The following is a 19,173-nucleotide window of genomic DNA, read 5'->3' on the forward strand; positions in this document are numbered from 1 at the left end:
CTAGAACTATCTTAAGGTAAATAAGACCTAGTAGAACTGCTGAGGAAAAGTTCCCTGGAGAAGGAATTGGTCAAACAGTGTAACAACAGTTTATACTCTACTAGGGGATGGAAAGTTCTACCCTCAAAACCACAAACACTACCAAAGCTGTGCTCCTGTGAAATGGAAGAAGATGCCTCATGATCCATCCATGAGATTGCCAACCACCTAGGCACCATCATTAGATAAGAACCTTCCTCATACCCAGGACTGTGCCATTTAGCAAATAAATCTCTGTGAGAGCATAAAGAAAGGCCCACAAGTATCTTCACACAGAAGACAGAAAGGGCTATGACAAGAAGGAATCACCTGGACAAGATTTCAAATCCATGACCCTCAGGCCTTCGCTTTCATCCAGCCATGAAACAAACAGTTCTAAAGAAAGTAAACCATCGACCTAAGAATCAAGGAATGAGCTCCAACTCTTCTTCCTATTTCCCTTGGCAAAGGAGAGAGTATCTACTTCACATTGCCTGTGCTCATGGGAAGTTAGGAAAAAGCAGGGTTAATAAATATTTCCAAGGATGATGAAAAGTAAGGGGGCCAGGACATTTCCAAGGATGATGAAAAGTAAGGGGGCCAGGACATTTCCAAACACAACCCCAACCTAGCCCAGCTCTGTCTCTCAACTAGAGTAAAGTATCTTTGTCAACTGGCATTCCAAAACCAGCCATCTATAATCCTGACAGGAGTTTCTTCTGTTCTGGGACAGCAAGGGTTAACTGGGGGATGTTGGTAGAAGAGGAGACAGATCATTCTGTCTTCCCCCAGCTGGGGTTCCCTGGGCCCAGGCTGGCACACTGCCCTGCCCTCCCTTTTCCCTACCCCTACCACCCACTGGCAGCTCAAGCTTCAGCAGCTGTGGCCCAATTCTACCATCTGGATGGGCACTGAGGGGCAGGACCAGAACTGTGACCCCACCCCCTCCCCCTAAAAAATTTTAAGTTAAAAATAGAAATGTCATCTGCGAATATCTAGTGGCATGCGTGGCAGAAGGATTCCCTGCTAGTGCTGTCACTTTTAATCTTATCAGCCAGGTCAGACCCTTCAAACGATGGCTCATTCCTTTCCCCACTCCTCTCCCCATTTCCAGTCACAAATTTTATTCCTATAAACTGAACTGTACAACAAGCCCCTTCATTAGACCTCAGAATATATGCCTCTTGAAGAAAAGGAAAAAAAAAAACACCAAACTGGACAACCCTCTGATTTGACAAATTTAAAAATAGGAAAGATTAAAAGACAGAAAGATTATGGGCCTGCGTAAGTGTTCTGGTATAGAATTTTGGATTAGAACGTCCTATGACACCAAAGAGCACAAATTCAAGATGGAATTGACCACCTGGGGGAAAGATATCTACAGAAAATGTCTGTCCTTTTCCTCATTTCATTTGCCACATCTGCTATAAACACAATCAACCCTCCGGCCTAAGAGAAAGGTACAGAGAATGAATGAATACCTAAAGACATGCCCTGAGGGCAGATCCTGGGACTGCTTTTCCAACTCTCAGTCCTCAAAACAGAATACAGAACACAAAGTCTACCTCAGAGAACCAACCTAGCCAGAGGAGAAAATCAATAACCCTATATTTCTACCTAAGAGGCTATAAAGGCATATTCTATGTCCCTGACCTAAAGCTACAAGGTTGTTCTAGACCCCATTTCCCATCCTTAACTTCACTGTCAGATTTGTATAGTCTGGTTCAAGTTCTAAGAAAACATGGATCAAATCCAAACAGATCCCTTTGATTCCTTTACCACGGTCATGGAAGAAGTCTCACAAGATACAGAAAGAAAAGTAGCAGGATCTCAAGAACTGAAAGGAGAAGGGGGAAAGAGGAGGAGAAGAGAGAGGGAGAGAAGAAGAGAGAGGACACAGAAAAGGAGAGAGGGTGGGAAAGGGAGAAGAGAAGGAGAGGGGAGGGGGAGAGAGGGGAAAGGAAGAAGAGGGTGAGGGGAGAAGAGGAAAGGGAGAGAGAAAGAAGAAAGCTGGGAGAGAGGGAAAAGAAAAAGAGAGGAAGAAGGAAAAGGAGAGAGAGAAAGAGATATGGGGAGGAGGGGAGAGGGAAAGGGAGGAAAAGGGAGAGAAAGGGAAAGGGATGGGAAGGGAAGAGAGAAGGGGAGAATGGGACAGGAAGGGAGAGAGGGGAGGGGGAGAGAAAGAGAGATCGAGAAAGACAAGAAAATATGTGACTACCTCACAGGGCCCAGCTACACAAAGGAATAACTGTAAGAGATTCAAGTTCCAATCTCATTCTCTACTCCGAAGATAGGATAGTTAAGTAGAAACTTGCACAGCCATTTAGGGACCCAGTACTCTGCCATGACAAAGCAAGTACAGAATGGATCTAGGAAGAGAAGAAAACTTCACCCTCAGCACTCAACAGGCATCTTTGGTGCCTCCATCTCTTATCTGTATTCTTGACCTATCAAATCATAGTATCATAGATATCACAGTATCAAACCGGTATCATAGATATCGTTTGACTCTTTTTTTTTTTAACAAAGACCAGAATATTCACGATACCCTCAAATAAGGTTTACAGAGATTCCTAACGATCACAGGTTTAGAGCTGGAAGGTACTTCAGAAGTCATTTAAATCCAATCTCTTCATTTCACAGATGAAGAAACTGAGGCCCAGAGAGTTCAAGTGACTTGTCCAAGGTCACATACATTGTAAAGATTAGGATTCAAATCCAGGTCCCCTGACTCCAAATCTAGCAGTCTTTGCACTGAAAGACTTCTGAACAAATGAACAAAATGATCAAGTGTTCTACATATCTAACTAAAGAGTCACATGAGGTTCCTTTCTTAGCTTCAAAACATCTCATTTTTAGCTCTGGCTACAGAGAATTCAAAGCTATGAATCTCTTCCTTTATCACAGGGACAAAGACTGAGTTTCTTGATGAATTCTAGAATTGTTAGGAGGAGTGCTGATTACCGAAGCAAAGATTAGGTCTAACAGGGATGTACCTCTTTCTACCCTAAATTCACATCAGCCTCTCATGCTTGAATCTTCTGGACCAGCAACCTCAGTAGAGCTTGAGGAGGTTTTTGAAACTATTAGCTTTTTTTTTCCTTATCAACAGATATTTATAGAGGCTACATCATAACTTCATTCTTCAGAATGTGGCACTGAAGGGCCAAATACTATGTTATCTACTAGCTCTTAACAGAGAAAATAAATATCTTTATTATAATTTCTCTATTATAATTTTTTGGTGTACCACTATTAGCTATTTACTGAATGAAGACTATGCTCTATCAGAGGTAAGATATGATCTAGCCTATAACTACTTAGTAAGAGAAGAGTCAAGAAAATTCATAAAGTAGTCTGCTTCTTCTCCCTAACACTGCCTGGACTAAAGGAAACACATTTGTCTCCAAAAGTATCTGTCTGTACAAACATATTCATAGCAGCTCTTTTTGTGTGGCCAAGAACCAGAAATTGATGGGATGCTCATCAACTGGGGAATGGCTGAACAAGTTGTAGTAGATGAATGTAATGGAATACTATTGTGCTATAAGAAATGACAAACAAATGAACTTCAGAAAAACCTGGAAAGACTTATATGAACTGACGCTGAGTGAAGTGAGCAGAACCAGGAGAACATTATGCACAGTAAGAGACACAGTGTGTGAGGACTGTTTCTTACAGACTTAGCCCTTCACAGCAATGCAAGGACCTAAAACATTTCCAAAGGACTTGGGATGAGAAATATCATCCACATCCAGAGAAAGAACTATAAAGTTAGAATGCAAAATGAAGCAGAATATTTTCTCTTGTGTTATGCTTTGTTTTGGTTTTTCTCCTGGTTTCTCCCATTCGTTTAAATTCTTCTACGAAACATGATTAATGTGAAAATGTGTCTAATAAGAATGCATGTGTAGAACCCATAAAAGATTGCATGCCATCTTGAGGAGGGAGGAGGGAGAAAATTTAAAATTTATGGAAGTGATTGTTGAAAACTGAAAACAAATTAATAAATTTTTTTTAAAAGCATCTGTTAACTTCTGAGTCATGTGACTAAACAAGATGATGGACTGAACATTCTCTCCAGTCCCCATTAACTCTCAACCCCACCCCCAAGAGCAATTATACAATAGAGGTAGAGGAATTACATCTAAATTCACAGGACAAGATAAAAGCCTTATGAATTAACATTGGAGAACCCTAGTCTTCTGGTTCCCTTCCTCCTGTATAGACTTTGCCATCACACTCCACACAAATGGAACAAGCAAAAATATTGATTCTGTCTAGCCACACTGGGTGTGGGAGAGGAGAGGGGAGGAGAGACATGTAGGTCAAGGAGCCAATAAAAGTGACTGATACATTCTAAAGGAAAAGGAATGGAAATCCAGTCCTGTTTCCCACAGAAACCCACTTAGGGTAGGGACCAAGGCAAGGCAGATGAAAATTAAATCCCCCAATAGGGGGAGACTGACTGAGGAAGCTTTGTAATCCACTCTTAGAGATACAGCCACTGTCAAATAGGGAGAAGTCAAAAAGTCAATGATGTAAATATAAAGAAAAAAACTGAAACACTAGATTTCAAGAGAAAAAAAGCCAATTAAAAACCTAGAGCAAATGAGAAAAGAGAGAAAGATAAATTCCATTTAAAATAACTGTCAACAATACAAAACACATGGGAGTTTACCTGCCAAGACAAACCAAGGAACTATATGAACTCAATTACAAAACACTTTTCACACAAATGAAGATAGATCTAAACAATGGGATAAATATTAACTGCTTGTAGGTAGGCCAAGTCAATAGAATTTTAAAAACTGATTCTACCTAAGTTAATTTATTTATTCAGTACCACACTAATTCAGTACCACACTAATTCAGTACCAAGGAATTATTTTATAGAGCTAGAAAAATAATAACAAAATTCACCTAGAAAAACAAAAGGTCAAGAGTATTATGGAAATCAATAAAAAAATGTAAAGGAAAACAGCCAGCAATACCAGATTTCAAACTATATTACAAAGTAGTAATCCTGAAAATAATCTGGTACTGTCTAAGAAACAGAGTAGTGGATCAGTGGAATAGATTAGGTACACAATACATAGTTGCAAATGATCATGGCAATCCAGTGTTTGATAAACCCAAAGATCCAAACTTCTGGGGTAAAAACTCACTATTTGACAAAAATTACTGAGAAAACTGGAAAGCAATTTGGCAAGAACTAGGTGTAGAACAACATCTCGCACTGTGTACTAAGATAAGTTCAAAATGGATAAATGATTTAGATATAAAGGATAATATCACAACTAAATTAGAGAAGCATGAGAAAATTTGTTATATCAATGGATAAGGGAAAATTTATGACCAAAAAAGCAATAGAGAGGATCACAGGAAGTAAAATGGATAATTTTAATTTCATGAAATTAAAAAGTTTTTGCACAAACAAAACTAATACAAACAAAATTAGAAGGAAAACAGGAAATGGGGAGGGCATTTTACAACGTTTCTCTAATAAAGGCCTCATTTCTCAAATATGTAAGGAACTGAAACAAATTTATAAAAATATGAGCCACACCCCAGTTGATAAATGGTCAAAGTATAAGAACAGGTAGTTTTCACAAGAAAAAAATCAAAGCTTTCAATAGTCACATTAAAAAGTGCCCTAAGTCACTACTGATTAGAAAAATGCAAATTAAACCAACTCCGAGAGATAACTGCATGCCTGTCTGATTGGCTAACATGACAGAAAAGGAAAATGACAAATTCTAGAGGGGATGTGGAGAAACTGGGACATTAAGGCACTGTTGGTAAAGTTGTGAACTAGTTCAACCATTCTGAAGAACAATTTGGAGCTATGCTGAAAGGATTATAAAATTGCACAAACCCCCTGATCAACAATACCACTACTAGGTCTATACTCCAAAGAGATCAAAGAAAAGAAAAAGGACTTGTTTGTACAAAAATATTTATAGCAGTACTTTTTGAAGTGGCAAAAAGTTGGAAATCAAAGGCCCATTATTGGGGAATGGCTGAACATGTTCTGATATATGACTGTGAAGGAATACTATTGTACTATAAGAAATGATGAGGATAGTTTTAGAAAAACTCGGGAAAACATCTATGAACTCATGCAAAGTGAAATGAGAAATAAGAGGATACTGTACACATTACAATGCACAGTAATAGCAATGTTGTCAGGATGATCAATGTGAAAGACTCAGCTACTTTGATCAAGGCAATGATCCAAGCCCATTCCAAAGAACCCATAACAAAAAATGCTATCCACCTGAGGAACTCTGAATGCAGACTGAAGTATACTATTTTAACTTTATTTTTTCCCTTTTTTTCTGTTTTCTTTTGCAACATGCTAATATAGATATATACTTTGTATGACTTCATATGTATAATTGATATAAAATTGCTTGTCTTCTCAAGAAGGAAAGAGAGATGGGAAGAAAAGAAAGAATTTGAAACTGAAATTCTTTAAAAATGATGTTAAAAAAAACTTTCACTGGGAAATATTTAATGAAATAAATAAAAACGTATTAGAAAAACTCTAGAGCTCAATTAACACTGAGGCTGCTAAAATTAGAAGAATGAGTTTTAAATCCTCAAAGAGATTGTAAAGCTCTCTCAACAAATATCATAAGACATAGGAAACTCAGCTGAATCCTGATGAAACACAGAATCCTAAGAGATCAGAGATTGACAAAATATCCCAGAAAGGTTCAAAAGAGAAATGAAAACCATAAGAGAGGTGAACAAATGTCAGAACTTCTGGTCTTCATTGACATAATTAATAGACTTGAATCCACAATGGCAGGTTTCTCTAAAAAAACAAAAAAGAGGATAACAGATCTTAGAACACAAAGATATTGAAACGAGAGTCAATCTGGAAGAAAAGAAGCAAAAGGCAATAATGCTAAAAAAAAATAAAAGATTCTGATTAAAGCAAATGTCATTGACTTCAAAGACAAACTACACAATGACAGCTTAAGGATCATAGGTTCCCCCAGAAGAACATGACAAATCAAAATCTTTTGCAACACAGTTGCAAAATATACAAAAAAATACAAGAAAGCTACTCAGAACTTCTAAACAAAGAGAACAAAGGACCAATTAAAAGAATCCATAGCTCACCTCTAAAAGAAACTTACACTTCAAACTCCAAGACACATAGTAGTTAAATTTAACAATTTTAAGCACATACAACAAATTCTGCAAATGGTTATGAGAAAGAACTTCAGAACAGAATGTAGCAGATATAACAGAACATGTGAATTACAGAAATGAAATTCAACTAACACAGAACTATTCTGTACCCATTAGAAACCACAAAATAAAATAATATATATTCTGAAAAGCATAGACGCCTAAGATGTAACCTAAAAAATATATACTAAAAACCTGAGTCTCATCAACAATAGAAGAGATGGACATTTAATTTAAAAAAGAGAGGCACTTACAACATTGAAGAAAAGATTTTTTTTTAAAAAGAGCAGATTATTTAACTTACAAATGTACAGAAATAACAAGAAGGGAAAATAAGTAGAACAACCAAGGAAACAATAAGTAATAAAATGAATTACTCCATCTCTAGAGATTCTTTTTTAAAAAGAGAAAGACTGGCATATGGGGATTAAAAAAAACAAAAGGATCATCAAGAAATTTGTTAAAGTACACAAGGAAAGAAGAAAACAGAATTTAAAAGATGTGAAGGTAGAGGAACAGAAGTGAAGCACCATAGACTACATCCTACAAGTAAAGCACTTTATTTTGTGAGGGAACAAAATGTGGAAAGAAGGGCTTATAAATGGGAAGAGTGGAAGAGGGAGACAGAGGGGAACGTGTGATCAAAATCCATGCTGAAAAATAAAAGGAAGATAACTCCTCTAGTAACTCAGCAAGAAGAGAACTGCAGAAGGATGAGAGAGATGGCAGAAAAGAGGAACTGAAACTGAGGAAAAGGCACATCTCAAGCAAACTGGGGGAGGAAGTCCCACTGAAGAGCCCTCACATATTATACTCAGATATATGTCTGTGATGGGATATGGAGACCTCCCACTGGGTTTGATATGAGGAAAGTTGTTTCGGAGAAAAACTATTTCCTCTGAGAGAATGTTGTGCCTCCACAGAAAATCCTGCCCAAGAAAAGGAATATTAGGCTGTTTTGGCAATTGGTACTCAGAAGGGTTTGAGGAAGACATGAACACAGGGATTAGGTCACATGAGAAATGGGAAGGAAAATGACCATGAAAAGGATAGGGGACAGAATTAGACACAAAATAATTTCTACAGTGAGGCACTGCTTCCATCCCCATCATTTCCCTCATGAATTGATACTTCTAAGTATATTGGAAAGCAGTATGACAGGAATGAGGCATAGACCAATATCTCATACCATTTACCAAGATAAAGTAAAAATGGATACATGACCTAAATATAAAGAGAGCTATCACAAGAAAATTTGAAGAACATAGAATATATTACTTATCAGACTTATGGATAGGCAAACAATTTATAAACAAATAAGAAACAGCAGAGTGAGGTATAAAATAGATAATTCTAATCATATTAAATTAAAAAGGCTTTGTAAAATAAAACCAATATAGCCAAGATCTGAAGGAAAGCAGAAAACTGGGGAAAAAATGTTATAGTTTCTCAGATACAGATCTCATGCTCAGACTTATAAAGAACTTTGTAAAACCTCTAAAAATATAAGTCATTTCCCAATTGATAAGTGATCAAAGGATATAAACAGGCAGTTTTCCGGTGAAGAAATCAACATAATTTGTAGTCATATGAAAAAAATGCTCTAAATCATTATTGATTAGAGAAATGTAAATTAAAACAACCTTGAGATATCATTTTACACCCTGGTGTTTGTCCCATCAGATTGGCTAAAATGACTGAAGTGGAAAGTGACAAATGTTGGAGGAGATGTGGAAAAATTAGGACACTAACTCATTTTGGTGGAACTGTAAACTGAGCCAGTCATTCTGGAGATCAATCTGGAATTATGCCCAAAAAGTTATTAAACTGCCTATACCCTGTGACCCAGTCATATCACTGCTAGGTCTATTTCCAAAGATGATTACAGAAAAAAGTAAATGAACCTATATGTTCTAAAATATTTGCAGCAACTCTCTTTGTAGTGGCAAAGAACTGGGAATTACGGGATGCCCATCAATTGGGAAATGGCTAAACAAGCTGTGGTATACGATTGTGATGGAATATTGCTGTGCTATAGGAAATGATGAGCCCAATCATCTTAGAAAAACATGGACAGACTTGCCCTAAACAATGAAAAGCAAAATGAGCAGAACCAAGAGAAGGCTGTATACAGGAACAGCAAGATTGTTTTAAGAACAACTCTGAGCAAATCAGTCATTTTGACTATTATAAATACTCAAATTAACTACAAAGGACATATGAAGGAAGATACTATATGCATCTAGAGAAAGAACTGATAAACATTAGTATGTATGAATGATTTTATATATATATATATATATATATATATATATATATATATATATATATATATATATATATATATATATATATATATATATATATATATGTATACACACACATATTTGGGTCTAATAGTAGCCATCTCTAGGGAAGAAGGAAGAAAGAAAAAAAACTTACATGATAACTTCATCATATATTTAAAAGGAACAGCAAATTGTACCTAACAGATTTGCAGTTTCATGTGCAGTCATCTTTTTTTTTTATTGTACTATGTTATGGAAGTGTTTGTTTTATTTCATAAATTAAAAAAAATAAAATTTTTAAAAAAATAAGGCATGACAGAAAAAAGGAATGATGGGGCAATTATCTACAAAGGCAATAACACAGAAATGGGTTGGAAGAAGGAACTCAAACTACGTACTTCTAAAGCTTGAACTCCACGAGAAACACAAAGAGATTAAAGAAGGAAAAATCATACACGCTGGGGGCAGGGAGGTTTGGCTAACTAGGACTTGAGCGCTGTGCCACCAATTTATATAGACCATGAATTGGAGAATAAAACTCGGAACTGCCAAGAAGGGAAAAGAATTAAAAATGACAACAAAGTTAAAATAAAAAACCTTTTTAGACATAGAAAAAGAAAAAAACGAATAAAAGATGTTGGAGAGGAGAAGAGATTTCAAACTAATTACATTTAATAGAGCAGAGAAAAATAAGAAGGGGAATGGGGGAAGAATTAGATAAGCAAATTAAAAAAAAAGAAAAAGAAATCAATAATTTAAGGAAAACCCCCAAACTAGGGAAAAGGTAGAACAAAAGGAGAAAAGGGGAGATGTTAAGGGGTAAACAGAGTAACCAAAGTAGTTTAAACAAAACTAGTAGTAGGGACAAAGTACCAACTTAAAATAGGCAAGGAAACAAACACTAACAAAAGGGCCTTAAAAAATACTAATGAAACACAAAATGGAAGAAAACATAAACCTAATAATTTTATAGGTGAGTGAATTCAATAATCCAATAAATTAAGAGAGATAAGAATGAATAAGAAAACAAAATCCCACAATCTACTGATTATAAGAACATATCCCAAAAAGCAAAGATATAGACTTCAAATGAATAACTGGAAGAAAACATACTATGAATGCATCAGTTGAATCCAAAAAAAGCAGGAGCTACCATCCTAATATCAGGCAAAATAAAAATAAAAATTCACACCATAAACAAAGACAAAGAAATTAAATTTCTCTTAAAGAAAGCAGACAACAAATCAATATTAATATTAAACTTCTATGCCCAAATTGTATAACTTCATAGAGAAAAAATTAATTGAACTTCAAAAAGATAAGAGAGTAACACAATAATCATAGGAGACTTTAATATTCTTTCAGAACTGGTCAAATTTAGAAAGATAAATCAAAGTGAAAATACAAATTGAACTATATAATAAAATTACAATACTGCCAAAGTTAATTTAAAGATTTGATATTATACCTAACTACCAAAAGGATCCTTTATAGAGCTAAACAGCTTTACAGAGCTAAACAAAATAATTATTTTTAAATTCATTTGTAGGAACAAAAAATTTGTAGACTCTTAAGGGAAATAATGGGGAGAAGTAAGAATGAATCAAAATCATTTGGCACGTGTTAAAAAAAACAGAAAAATAGATCAATAGGCAATCTAGACAAGGAAAAATCAGAAATAACTGAACTCAACAAACCAGTGTTCAATAAATTCAAAAAACAAACTACCTAGTAAAGAATTTCCTATCATATAAGAACTGTTGGAAAATTAGAAATTAGTCCGAGCTTAGATCAACATCTTATCACCATATTCCACAATAACTGCAAAATAGAAAGAGGATCTGATTATTAAAGATCATACCATAAAAAAGCGGAAAGAAAGCAGATCACGTACCTTTCAGAGCTATGAACAGAGTGAATTCTTAAACAAGGGAAAGAGACAGTTACAAATGATAAAACAGATCATTTTGACTACAAGAAACTGAAAAATTTTTATAGGAAACAGGATGAGAAGGAAAGCAGTTGACTGAGGAAAATCTTTCTACCAAATATCTCTGATAAATGTCTACCAACAACAACATGATTAAAGAATCCTACAAATCACTAAAAAGTGATTCATAGAGAGCACTAGTAGGGTGCTGATCAAAACAACCCAGAGGTTTCACCTAATACCCCCAAAATTGGCAAAGATGACAAAAAATGGGAATAGTCAAAGTTGGAGGGATTATGGAAAGACCAGCACACTAATACATAGTTGACGGAGCTATGAACTGGTGCAATCTGGAAAGCAATTTGGAATTGTGCAAATAAAGTGACTAAAATGATCCCAGAGATTCTACTGCTAGGCTTATATCCCAAAAAAGTCAGCTTCAAAATATTGATAGCAACACTTTTTCTGGTCGCAAAGAGTTAGAAATAAATGGACATCCATCAAGAGGAGAATGGCTAAGGAAACTGTGGTACATGAATGTAATGGACTATTTCTGTTCTGTAAGAAACAACAAATATAATGAAAATGAAAAATATGGAAAGATGCATATAAAACAATGCAAAAAAGAAGTAGACTCAGAAAAATAATACACACAATGACTACAACAACGTAAATAAAGAGAGCCACAAGCTTGGCCCCCAACACAGATGAGAAGACACTCCATTCCCAAGCTGTGGAACACATATGGAACGTGTGTGCAACTTCAGACTTCGGTCATGACAGGCAGAATGGGCCCCCCCTGTCCCGAGCCAACATTCTATCCAACTCACCTCCCAGATGGGTCCATCCAGGACTGGGGACAATCCATCTATGTCCAGCAGTTGTTCAGAGATCCGACTTCGAAAACCAAAGTCCTAAGGACAGAGGAGGGAAGGCTATGAATCCCTAACCCAAAGAGACCAGAGGAATTTCTAAATCTCCTACCCATCCTAATGGTCAGGAGGAGCCAGAACCCCACCCAATTACTGCTGCATCCCTTTCTTCCTGAGGCATGAGCAGGCTTACGGAATTATTGTCATCACATCTGACTCTTCATGACCTCATTTGGGGGTTTTCTTGGCACAGACACTGGAGTGGTTTGCCATTTCCTTCTCCAACTCATTTTACAGATGAGGAACTGAGGCAAACAGAGTTAAGTGACTTGCTCAGGGTCACACAGTTACTAAGTGTCTGAGGCCAGATCTGAACTCAGATTTTCCTGACTCCAGACTTGGCACTCTATCTACTGTGCCACCTAGCTACCCCAACACAAGAATTCCTAACAGCAACTAAAGGGACTGGGGTGCAATCAGTTAGTGAAAATCAACCACCTACATTTAAATATCAGAAGTACACACTAATTTGCTCCAGGAGGTACCAGCCCACAGGCACACACCCCATTGCTCTCCCAGGCTGAGCATTCCTGTCTGATAGCTAGAGGACGGCTACCCCACCACATGCTAATTAGAACAGCACAACCATCAGCACTAACACATAACATGATTCTCAGCTAACACTCTGGTCCTGATACCCATAGTTCTTTCTATCCACAACCCAAAGGTGCTTGAGGGCATCCTCCTTCACATGGACAACTCCTTTTTAAAAAGGTCAGGTTCATTCTTCTACAGGCCTTGCTGATAAGGTGATTCTTCTCAGATCATATTTCCAATGACATTTTGGCCCTCTACAACCTACTTCTAGCTCTCTGGAGTCTTCCTCTCCAGTGACAATTTTGTTTTGGCTTGAATCCTACCCTAGTTGTCCCCACTCTTTGCAAACCTATAGGGCAGTTAGCCACAGGGGACCTACAAGTTCTTCATTCCTCCATTTTTTTCTTCCTAACCTCACAGGTATTTTTTTTTTGTCCTTCCCTATTAATCCCTTCTTTTTTTATCTTCCATCCACTTACAGATAGTGGACTGTTCCTTGAATTGCTGCCCTCCCAAAAAAGAAAACTTCACAAGCTCTTCCCCTTAAGTGAGGATACCAATCAAAAAACCAAGAGGCAGCAAGGTAGAAAGTCTAGGATGGAGAAAATGTAAGAGTGCCATCTCTCCTTTCCCCCTTCTTTGCCAAGGGAGGGCACCATGGATGTAACACTGAATATAAGACTAGGCTCAACTGATACTTTGGTTAGTTTTGCTGAAATTTTTTTCCCCTTCTTTTTCATGGTTTTAAGGAATATCTCAGTAGGTGGGAGCAGGATTTATTCAGAAATTAAAGAAACATAAAAACAAAAGATACCAATGAAATATTTTTAAAAGAAAATACAGTGGTGACAACATTCTGACATAAAACTTTACCTTTACAGAAAACACTAAAGTTCTAGGATTGATCCCCATCCCAGCCCAAGACTATAAAAATGAGAGGGACCCCTATCTTTGAGCTTCCAGGTTCATATGATGTGCCAGAAGTAACTAGACTGAAGTCCATGTGAATCTACATATAACTCTGACGTACCAGGCCAAGAAATGATTTGGTATCAGAATGGTCGGAGAACTGCAACTCTTTCACATGGTCACTAATCTCAGACTCCTGTGAGAAGATCCACAAAGAAAAATCATATAAATGAATATACTACAAAAGATCTATAGTCATACCAGCATAATCCAGACAAAGGTTCTGTAATTATCCATAATTATATCCATAAAATTCAATTCAGTTCACACTGCAAGTACACATATTTTGGTCTGCATAGATTATTCCTGCCCAAAAGAAAAAGAAATCTGTCTGTCCTAACCTGAACGATCTGGATAGCTCTATGCTTTCTCTACATGCAACTGCCACATTCTCCACACTTTGGCTGGCAGATCCAGTATGAACTGCCCACCATTAGTTCAATTCAAATCACCAAGGACGTAATCAGGAGAAAGAAGTCTCTGAAACTATGGAAAAGTAACATAACCAGGTGTGGGGGACAAGGACAGAGACTTGGGGGTGGGGTCCAAACCACAACAGTAAAAGACAATGGGAAAGAAGGGAAATAGAAAAAGCGAGACAAACAGAGCATTAAGATCCCTGGAGGTGCAAGAAGAAAAACCAACTTCTGCTCTGAATTTCCAGTGCCAGCAAGCTTAAAGCCTGGTTCAGGATTTTACTGCCCTACTGGGCCCTGGGAATTTTTGTCACAATTAAGGGTATTGGCTCTGTAGCTAGCTGTTCCTGACAGTCTGTAGTTAAGGTCTGCAAATGGAGCTTCCTGCCCTGGTAATAAAGATTTTGTAGCATCCTTACAAAAGCAGCAAGGAAATATTTGCAGGAACTGCCTATGTGAGAAGGTGACTTACTTCACTGACATCCAATCTGCTCTCTGTTTTCGGCTCTGTCTGCTCCTTCTCTAGTTCATTCATGGCCTCTTTTTTCTCACAGCCCACCTCTCCAACCACCACAGGGTTTTCCAACGACTGCTTGTTGGTTGCTCCAGTACTTTCAACAATCTCTGAGTTAACCACTCGAGTCATCTTCGGCCGGGAGGCCCCAGGGTCACCTTTCTCACTGTCTTCCTTGTCTGGGAGCCAAGCACTTGCCATCTTCCCTTGTCGGCCTTCGCCATCTGCACTGCCTAGGCTGCTATCTACATCTCGGCCAAAGAGTTTGTCAGAAGTCCGGGGGCAGGGGATGTCTGAACCCAGTGATGCTTCCTTCTTATCCTCTTGTAAGCTTCTTGGAGACTCCTAGGTAGCAAGCAGATAAATGTTTAAGAAAAAAAAACTTCTGGGGGAAGTGCAAAGAAAGATTAACATACTTAAAAGTCTAATGAATTCTATCAATGGTGAACTAGAGTCCTCCTTCATTCATTTAACAAGTACATACTGAGTACTCCCTAAGTACCAAACACTATGGGAGATATATAGGGAGTCTAATAAGGCAGATGGTACAAGGATACAAATGACTATCAATACAGATACACATAAATATGCACATATACATAGATGTCTTGATATGTCATAGAGAACATATAATTGTTATATAAAAAGCAGAAACAGAGAGCTATGGCACTTTGGGAATGAGAGAGATTACTTTTAGCTTAGGAGAACAGGAAAGGCTACATAAAAGAGAGAACATTTAAGCTATGCCTTGAGGGTTGGGTAGAATTTCAAAAGAAAGCTACAGGGGAAGAGCATTCCCAGTACAGCAAACAGCATAAGTAAAGGCAGAGAGGTCATGTTCAGATCTGGTTTAGGGAATGGAGAGCAGTCAAGTTTGGCTAGGTGGTACAATTTGTAAATGCCAATAATAGGAAGTAAGGCTGGAGAGGTAGGCTAAGACCAGATTCTAGAGGGCTTTGAGTGCTAGGCAGAGGGGTTTAGGCTTTATTCAGCAGACAGTAAGAAACCAATGAAAGTTTTTGATCAGGGGAGTGACATGATCAGAGCCTGTTATAGGAAGATTAATCTGACAGATGTGTAAAACAAACCAGAGAGACCCCACACTCTGTGAGGGAAGGAGAGTGTGAACTATGGTAATAATAGTAGGAATGGAGAAGATGGGACAGATGTGAAAAATATTACAGATAAAACTAGCACAACTCAGCATTTGCTTGCCTGAAGGGGTGGGGGTGGGGGTGGGGGTGCAATAAGGAAGAGAAAGGAGTCTAAAAAATGACTGAAGGTTTTCAGCCTTGCGAGGATGGTAGTACCACCTAGTGCCTCCAGTCCTAGACTATACTGCCTCCCACAAAAGTGTAGGTCACCTAAAATGACCACGAAAGTGGGTTCACTCTTCTCAGGCAATACTCACCACCTATCACTTCTACGAAAAAGGGTCAAGTAGCCCCTGAGAGTACTGACACCCTTCCTGGTCCCAGTCTCTGACTTAGAGGGTGACTCACAAAACTTCATGTTTTAAAAAAGCACAATGCCTGAGAATCACATGAAATTAAGAGAGATGTTAAAAGAGCCAGGATTTCCTTGTCTATTACCTTTACCTACAAAAACCACAGACCCTCTTCATGAGACACTATGGCACACATGCACACACAAAAACTGTCTCCTCCTGGTGATGGCCCCCCAAGGTCAAACTAGGCTGCTCCTCATTCCTCCTCACTGGTCACTTTCCAGACTTATCAGGGGCTCCACTGGCACAGCCTCTGAGAAACTAAGGTCACCTCCACACTTCATTGAAAACTCAGAGGAAAACTTCAGTGGATGGTAAAAACATAATAAAACACCCAAATTAAGAGAGGCTTGGGTAAAAAAAGGCAGTGGGTTTTTACCTGAATGTGTGAGACTCCTTTTGCCCCCTAGTGGACTAGAATGTCTAGCATACTCTTTAAAAAAGACTAGGAAATTCAGTAAATAATGACGCATTGTGTTACTCTGGTGCCAATCTGCTGCTGGAGTGGAGAAATGGGAGTGGAGTTGGGGAGAGTGGGAGGAATCAAGGAAAACCAAGTTAAAAGCCTAAATGAAAACTAAATGAGGAGGGCAAGAAGGAGATAAAAAGAGCATGGAGTTAATTCTGAGAATTTTTTTAACCTAAGTTTTATATAGCTTTTTTTTCTTTCATTTCTTCTTCTACTGCCCCCAGAGGTGATGGGTTCCATTTGCTTGGAAGTCTTCAGGCAGCCGTGGGACAACCTTTTCTGTGGTATTTTATAGGCTGGATTCCTTTGCTGCAAGAGTTGGATGGCTCAGTGGGCCACTGAACTTCCTTTCAATTCTTACATCATGAAGTACATCGTGAAAATTCCTCCACAATGCAGATCAGTAGAGTCACCAGTAGCTTACAATTTGACAAAGCTACCTGGGGGCACTGAGAAGTTAAGTGGCTAGCCCAGGGTCACACAGCTGGTGTGCCTTTGAGGGGGAAAATAAACCCAGGTCTTTCTGACCCCAACGATAGCCTTCAGTCCACAACACCGTGCCCCATCTTGGTCTCCAGAACAGATAATGAAACATACTTCTACTTTCTCTTCTGAAAGAGAAGTATTAGAAATGTGTAATGCTGCATACACTATCAAATATAGTCACTTTGTGTGTCCGTTTTGATGAAAGGTTTTTCTTTGAGACAAGTGAATGTTCAAAACTAAAAATAAATAAACTAAGAAACAAAAAAGAGAGAGAGGATTCCATGTGGGTTGGGGAAGAGCATAGGAAATGACTGTGGCACAAAAACAAAAGGCATTGATACACAATGTTCTTAACCTAGCCTATCTTTAGTAATTAGGTCTGAGTAAGGGTTTCTTGGGCTGCAGCTAAAGAAATCCCAGTGGCTCCAGAGGGGCCAAGACTGGGTGGTAGCATCTACCTAGAATTTATCAGGCTTGGGGCTTCATTAAGTAGACAGCAGGTCTAGAAAAATCAACTCAAGGTTTTTATTGCTGCATTCAAGGTTAACTCTTTATTGAGAAGTTTGGAGTGTGTTTAAATTCTAGAGAAAAAACACAAAGACCTAGGACTATGTCTTCTTTTCAGTGCTTTTTCTTATTAGGTGAAAAAGTCTGAGTTAGGAATCTGTGATTTTAAAAGGCAGCAGAGACCCCCTCCTTCTACGGCAGCTAAAGATGCCCTCCCAAGTTCCCTGGACACTATCCGATACAGGATGCCGACCTTGGATGCTGGAGGTGAAGCCCAATTCAAGCGCTATTTCCTATATACAAACCTTACACTTGTCTACCTCCAGTCAATCAAACCTGCCTCAGGTCCAGTCACAGCATGAAAGTAAAAACCATACTGGGAAATGGGGCCAGTTCCAGCTCTCCTGGGCCCACACTGACAGCAGAGGGAGGAAGAGCTTTCATCCCATAAAACATTCACACTAACATGCTTGTGCCACTGATTTGAACAACTCTGATGAGAGGTTTTAAGACTTTGTAGTTCTCTGCCCTGAATGTTCAATCAAACAAGAAGCAAAAAATCACTGGAGAGCAAATTAAACAACAAACACAAAGAAGGAACTTAGAACTTCTGCAGTGTTTTCCATCTAAGGATAATAACTGTTCACTAACCCCAAAGGTACAGCTTGTAGCTCCTGCATCTTATTAATAAGCCAACACAGAATAAAGAATATAGATGGTGACACTCTTAGGATACCCAAAAGATTGTAAGGGAGGTGAGACTCAGGAGTCAGGAGCCATACATCAGCTGCCACTAAACTCTGCCCGATGCAGAAGAGAAATGAAGGATGAAGTAGACAGAGGAGCATGTTTACGTATTATATATACACACATATGTGTATGTGTACATATATGTTGTGTGTATATATATACATGTACATGAATATATGTGGATATGGATGCTTCCTACTATAGTAGACCACAGCCAGAAAAGTTCCTAGACTGAGCCACAGTCTCACCCAGAAGCAACATCTGCCATTATCAAGGGGGAAGGACATGGGAGCTTCCGTGCAGAGGGTGTCCAGCTCTTCTAACTTCTCCATGCTAGCAGAACTTCTCAAAGGTCTGAGAAAGGTTCTGCTCCTCAGGGTAATAAACTTCTTGTGGAAGGCAACCTAAACCCAGTGTAATGATGCCCTGACCCAAGGATTCATGCCAGGCCATCATTACTCTGGCTTTGGGTTTATTACCTGATGAGAGGTCTGCTGTTTTAAGGAGTTAAATGTTTTTTTAAGAGCTGATTAAAAATCAGAAGACATGAGAAACAAGGAGATTTCTCAAAACTAAACCCTTTCCATTATATCAGGGATTTGTAAATCACAGAATCTCTCCATACTAAACGACTAAATTAAACT

The 19,173-nt window shown here is 38.2% G+C and overlaps 1 protein-coding gene across 9 annotated transcripts in view; it reads right to left on the bottom strand.

The window, feature by feature from the left end:
• Positions 1–19,173, bottom strand: part of CEP164 (centrosomal protein 164) — a 76,604-nt gene that overhangs the window by 28,635 nt on the left and 28,796 nt on the right. For 7 of the 9 annotated variants that reach the window (XM_072610981.1, XM_072610980.1, XM_072610975.1 and 4 more), the window contains 3 exons: positions 14,769–15,155; positions 13,942–14,016; positions 12,273–12,356 (listed from right to left, as the gene is read on the bottom strand). In XM_072610981.1, the coding sequence (XP_072467082.1) occupies positions 12,273–12,356; positions 13,942–14,016; positions 14,769–15,155 (546 nt within the window). The remainder of the gene's footprint in view (positions 1–12,272; positions 12,357–13,941; positions 14,017–14,768; positions 15,156–19,173) is intronic. The other 2 variants (XM_072610982.1, XM_072610978.1) reach the window with 1 other exon arrangement.

This window comes from Notamacropus eugenii, chromosome 5 (genome assembly GCF_028372415.1).
Source record: "Notamacropus eugenii isolate mMacEug1 chromosome 5, mMacEug1.pri_v2, whole genome shotgun sequence".
Classification (NCBI taxonomy): Eukaryota; Metazoa; Chordata; class Mammalia; order Diprotodontia; family Macropodidae; genus Notamacropus; species Notamacropus eugenii.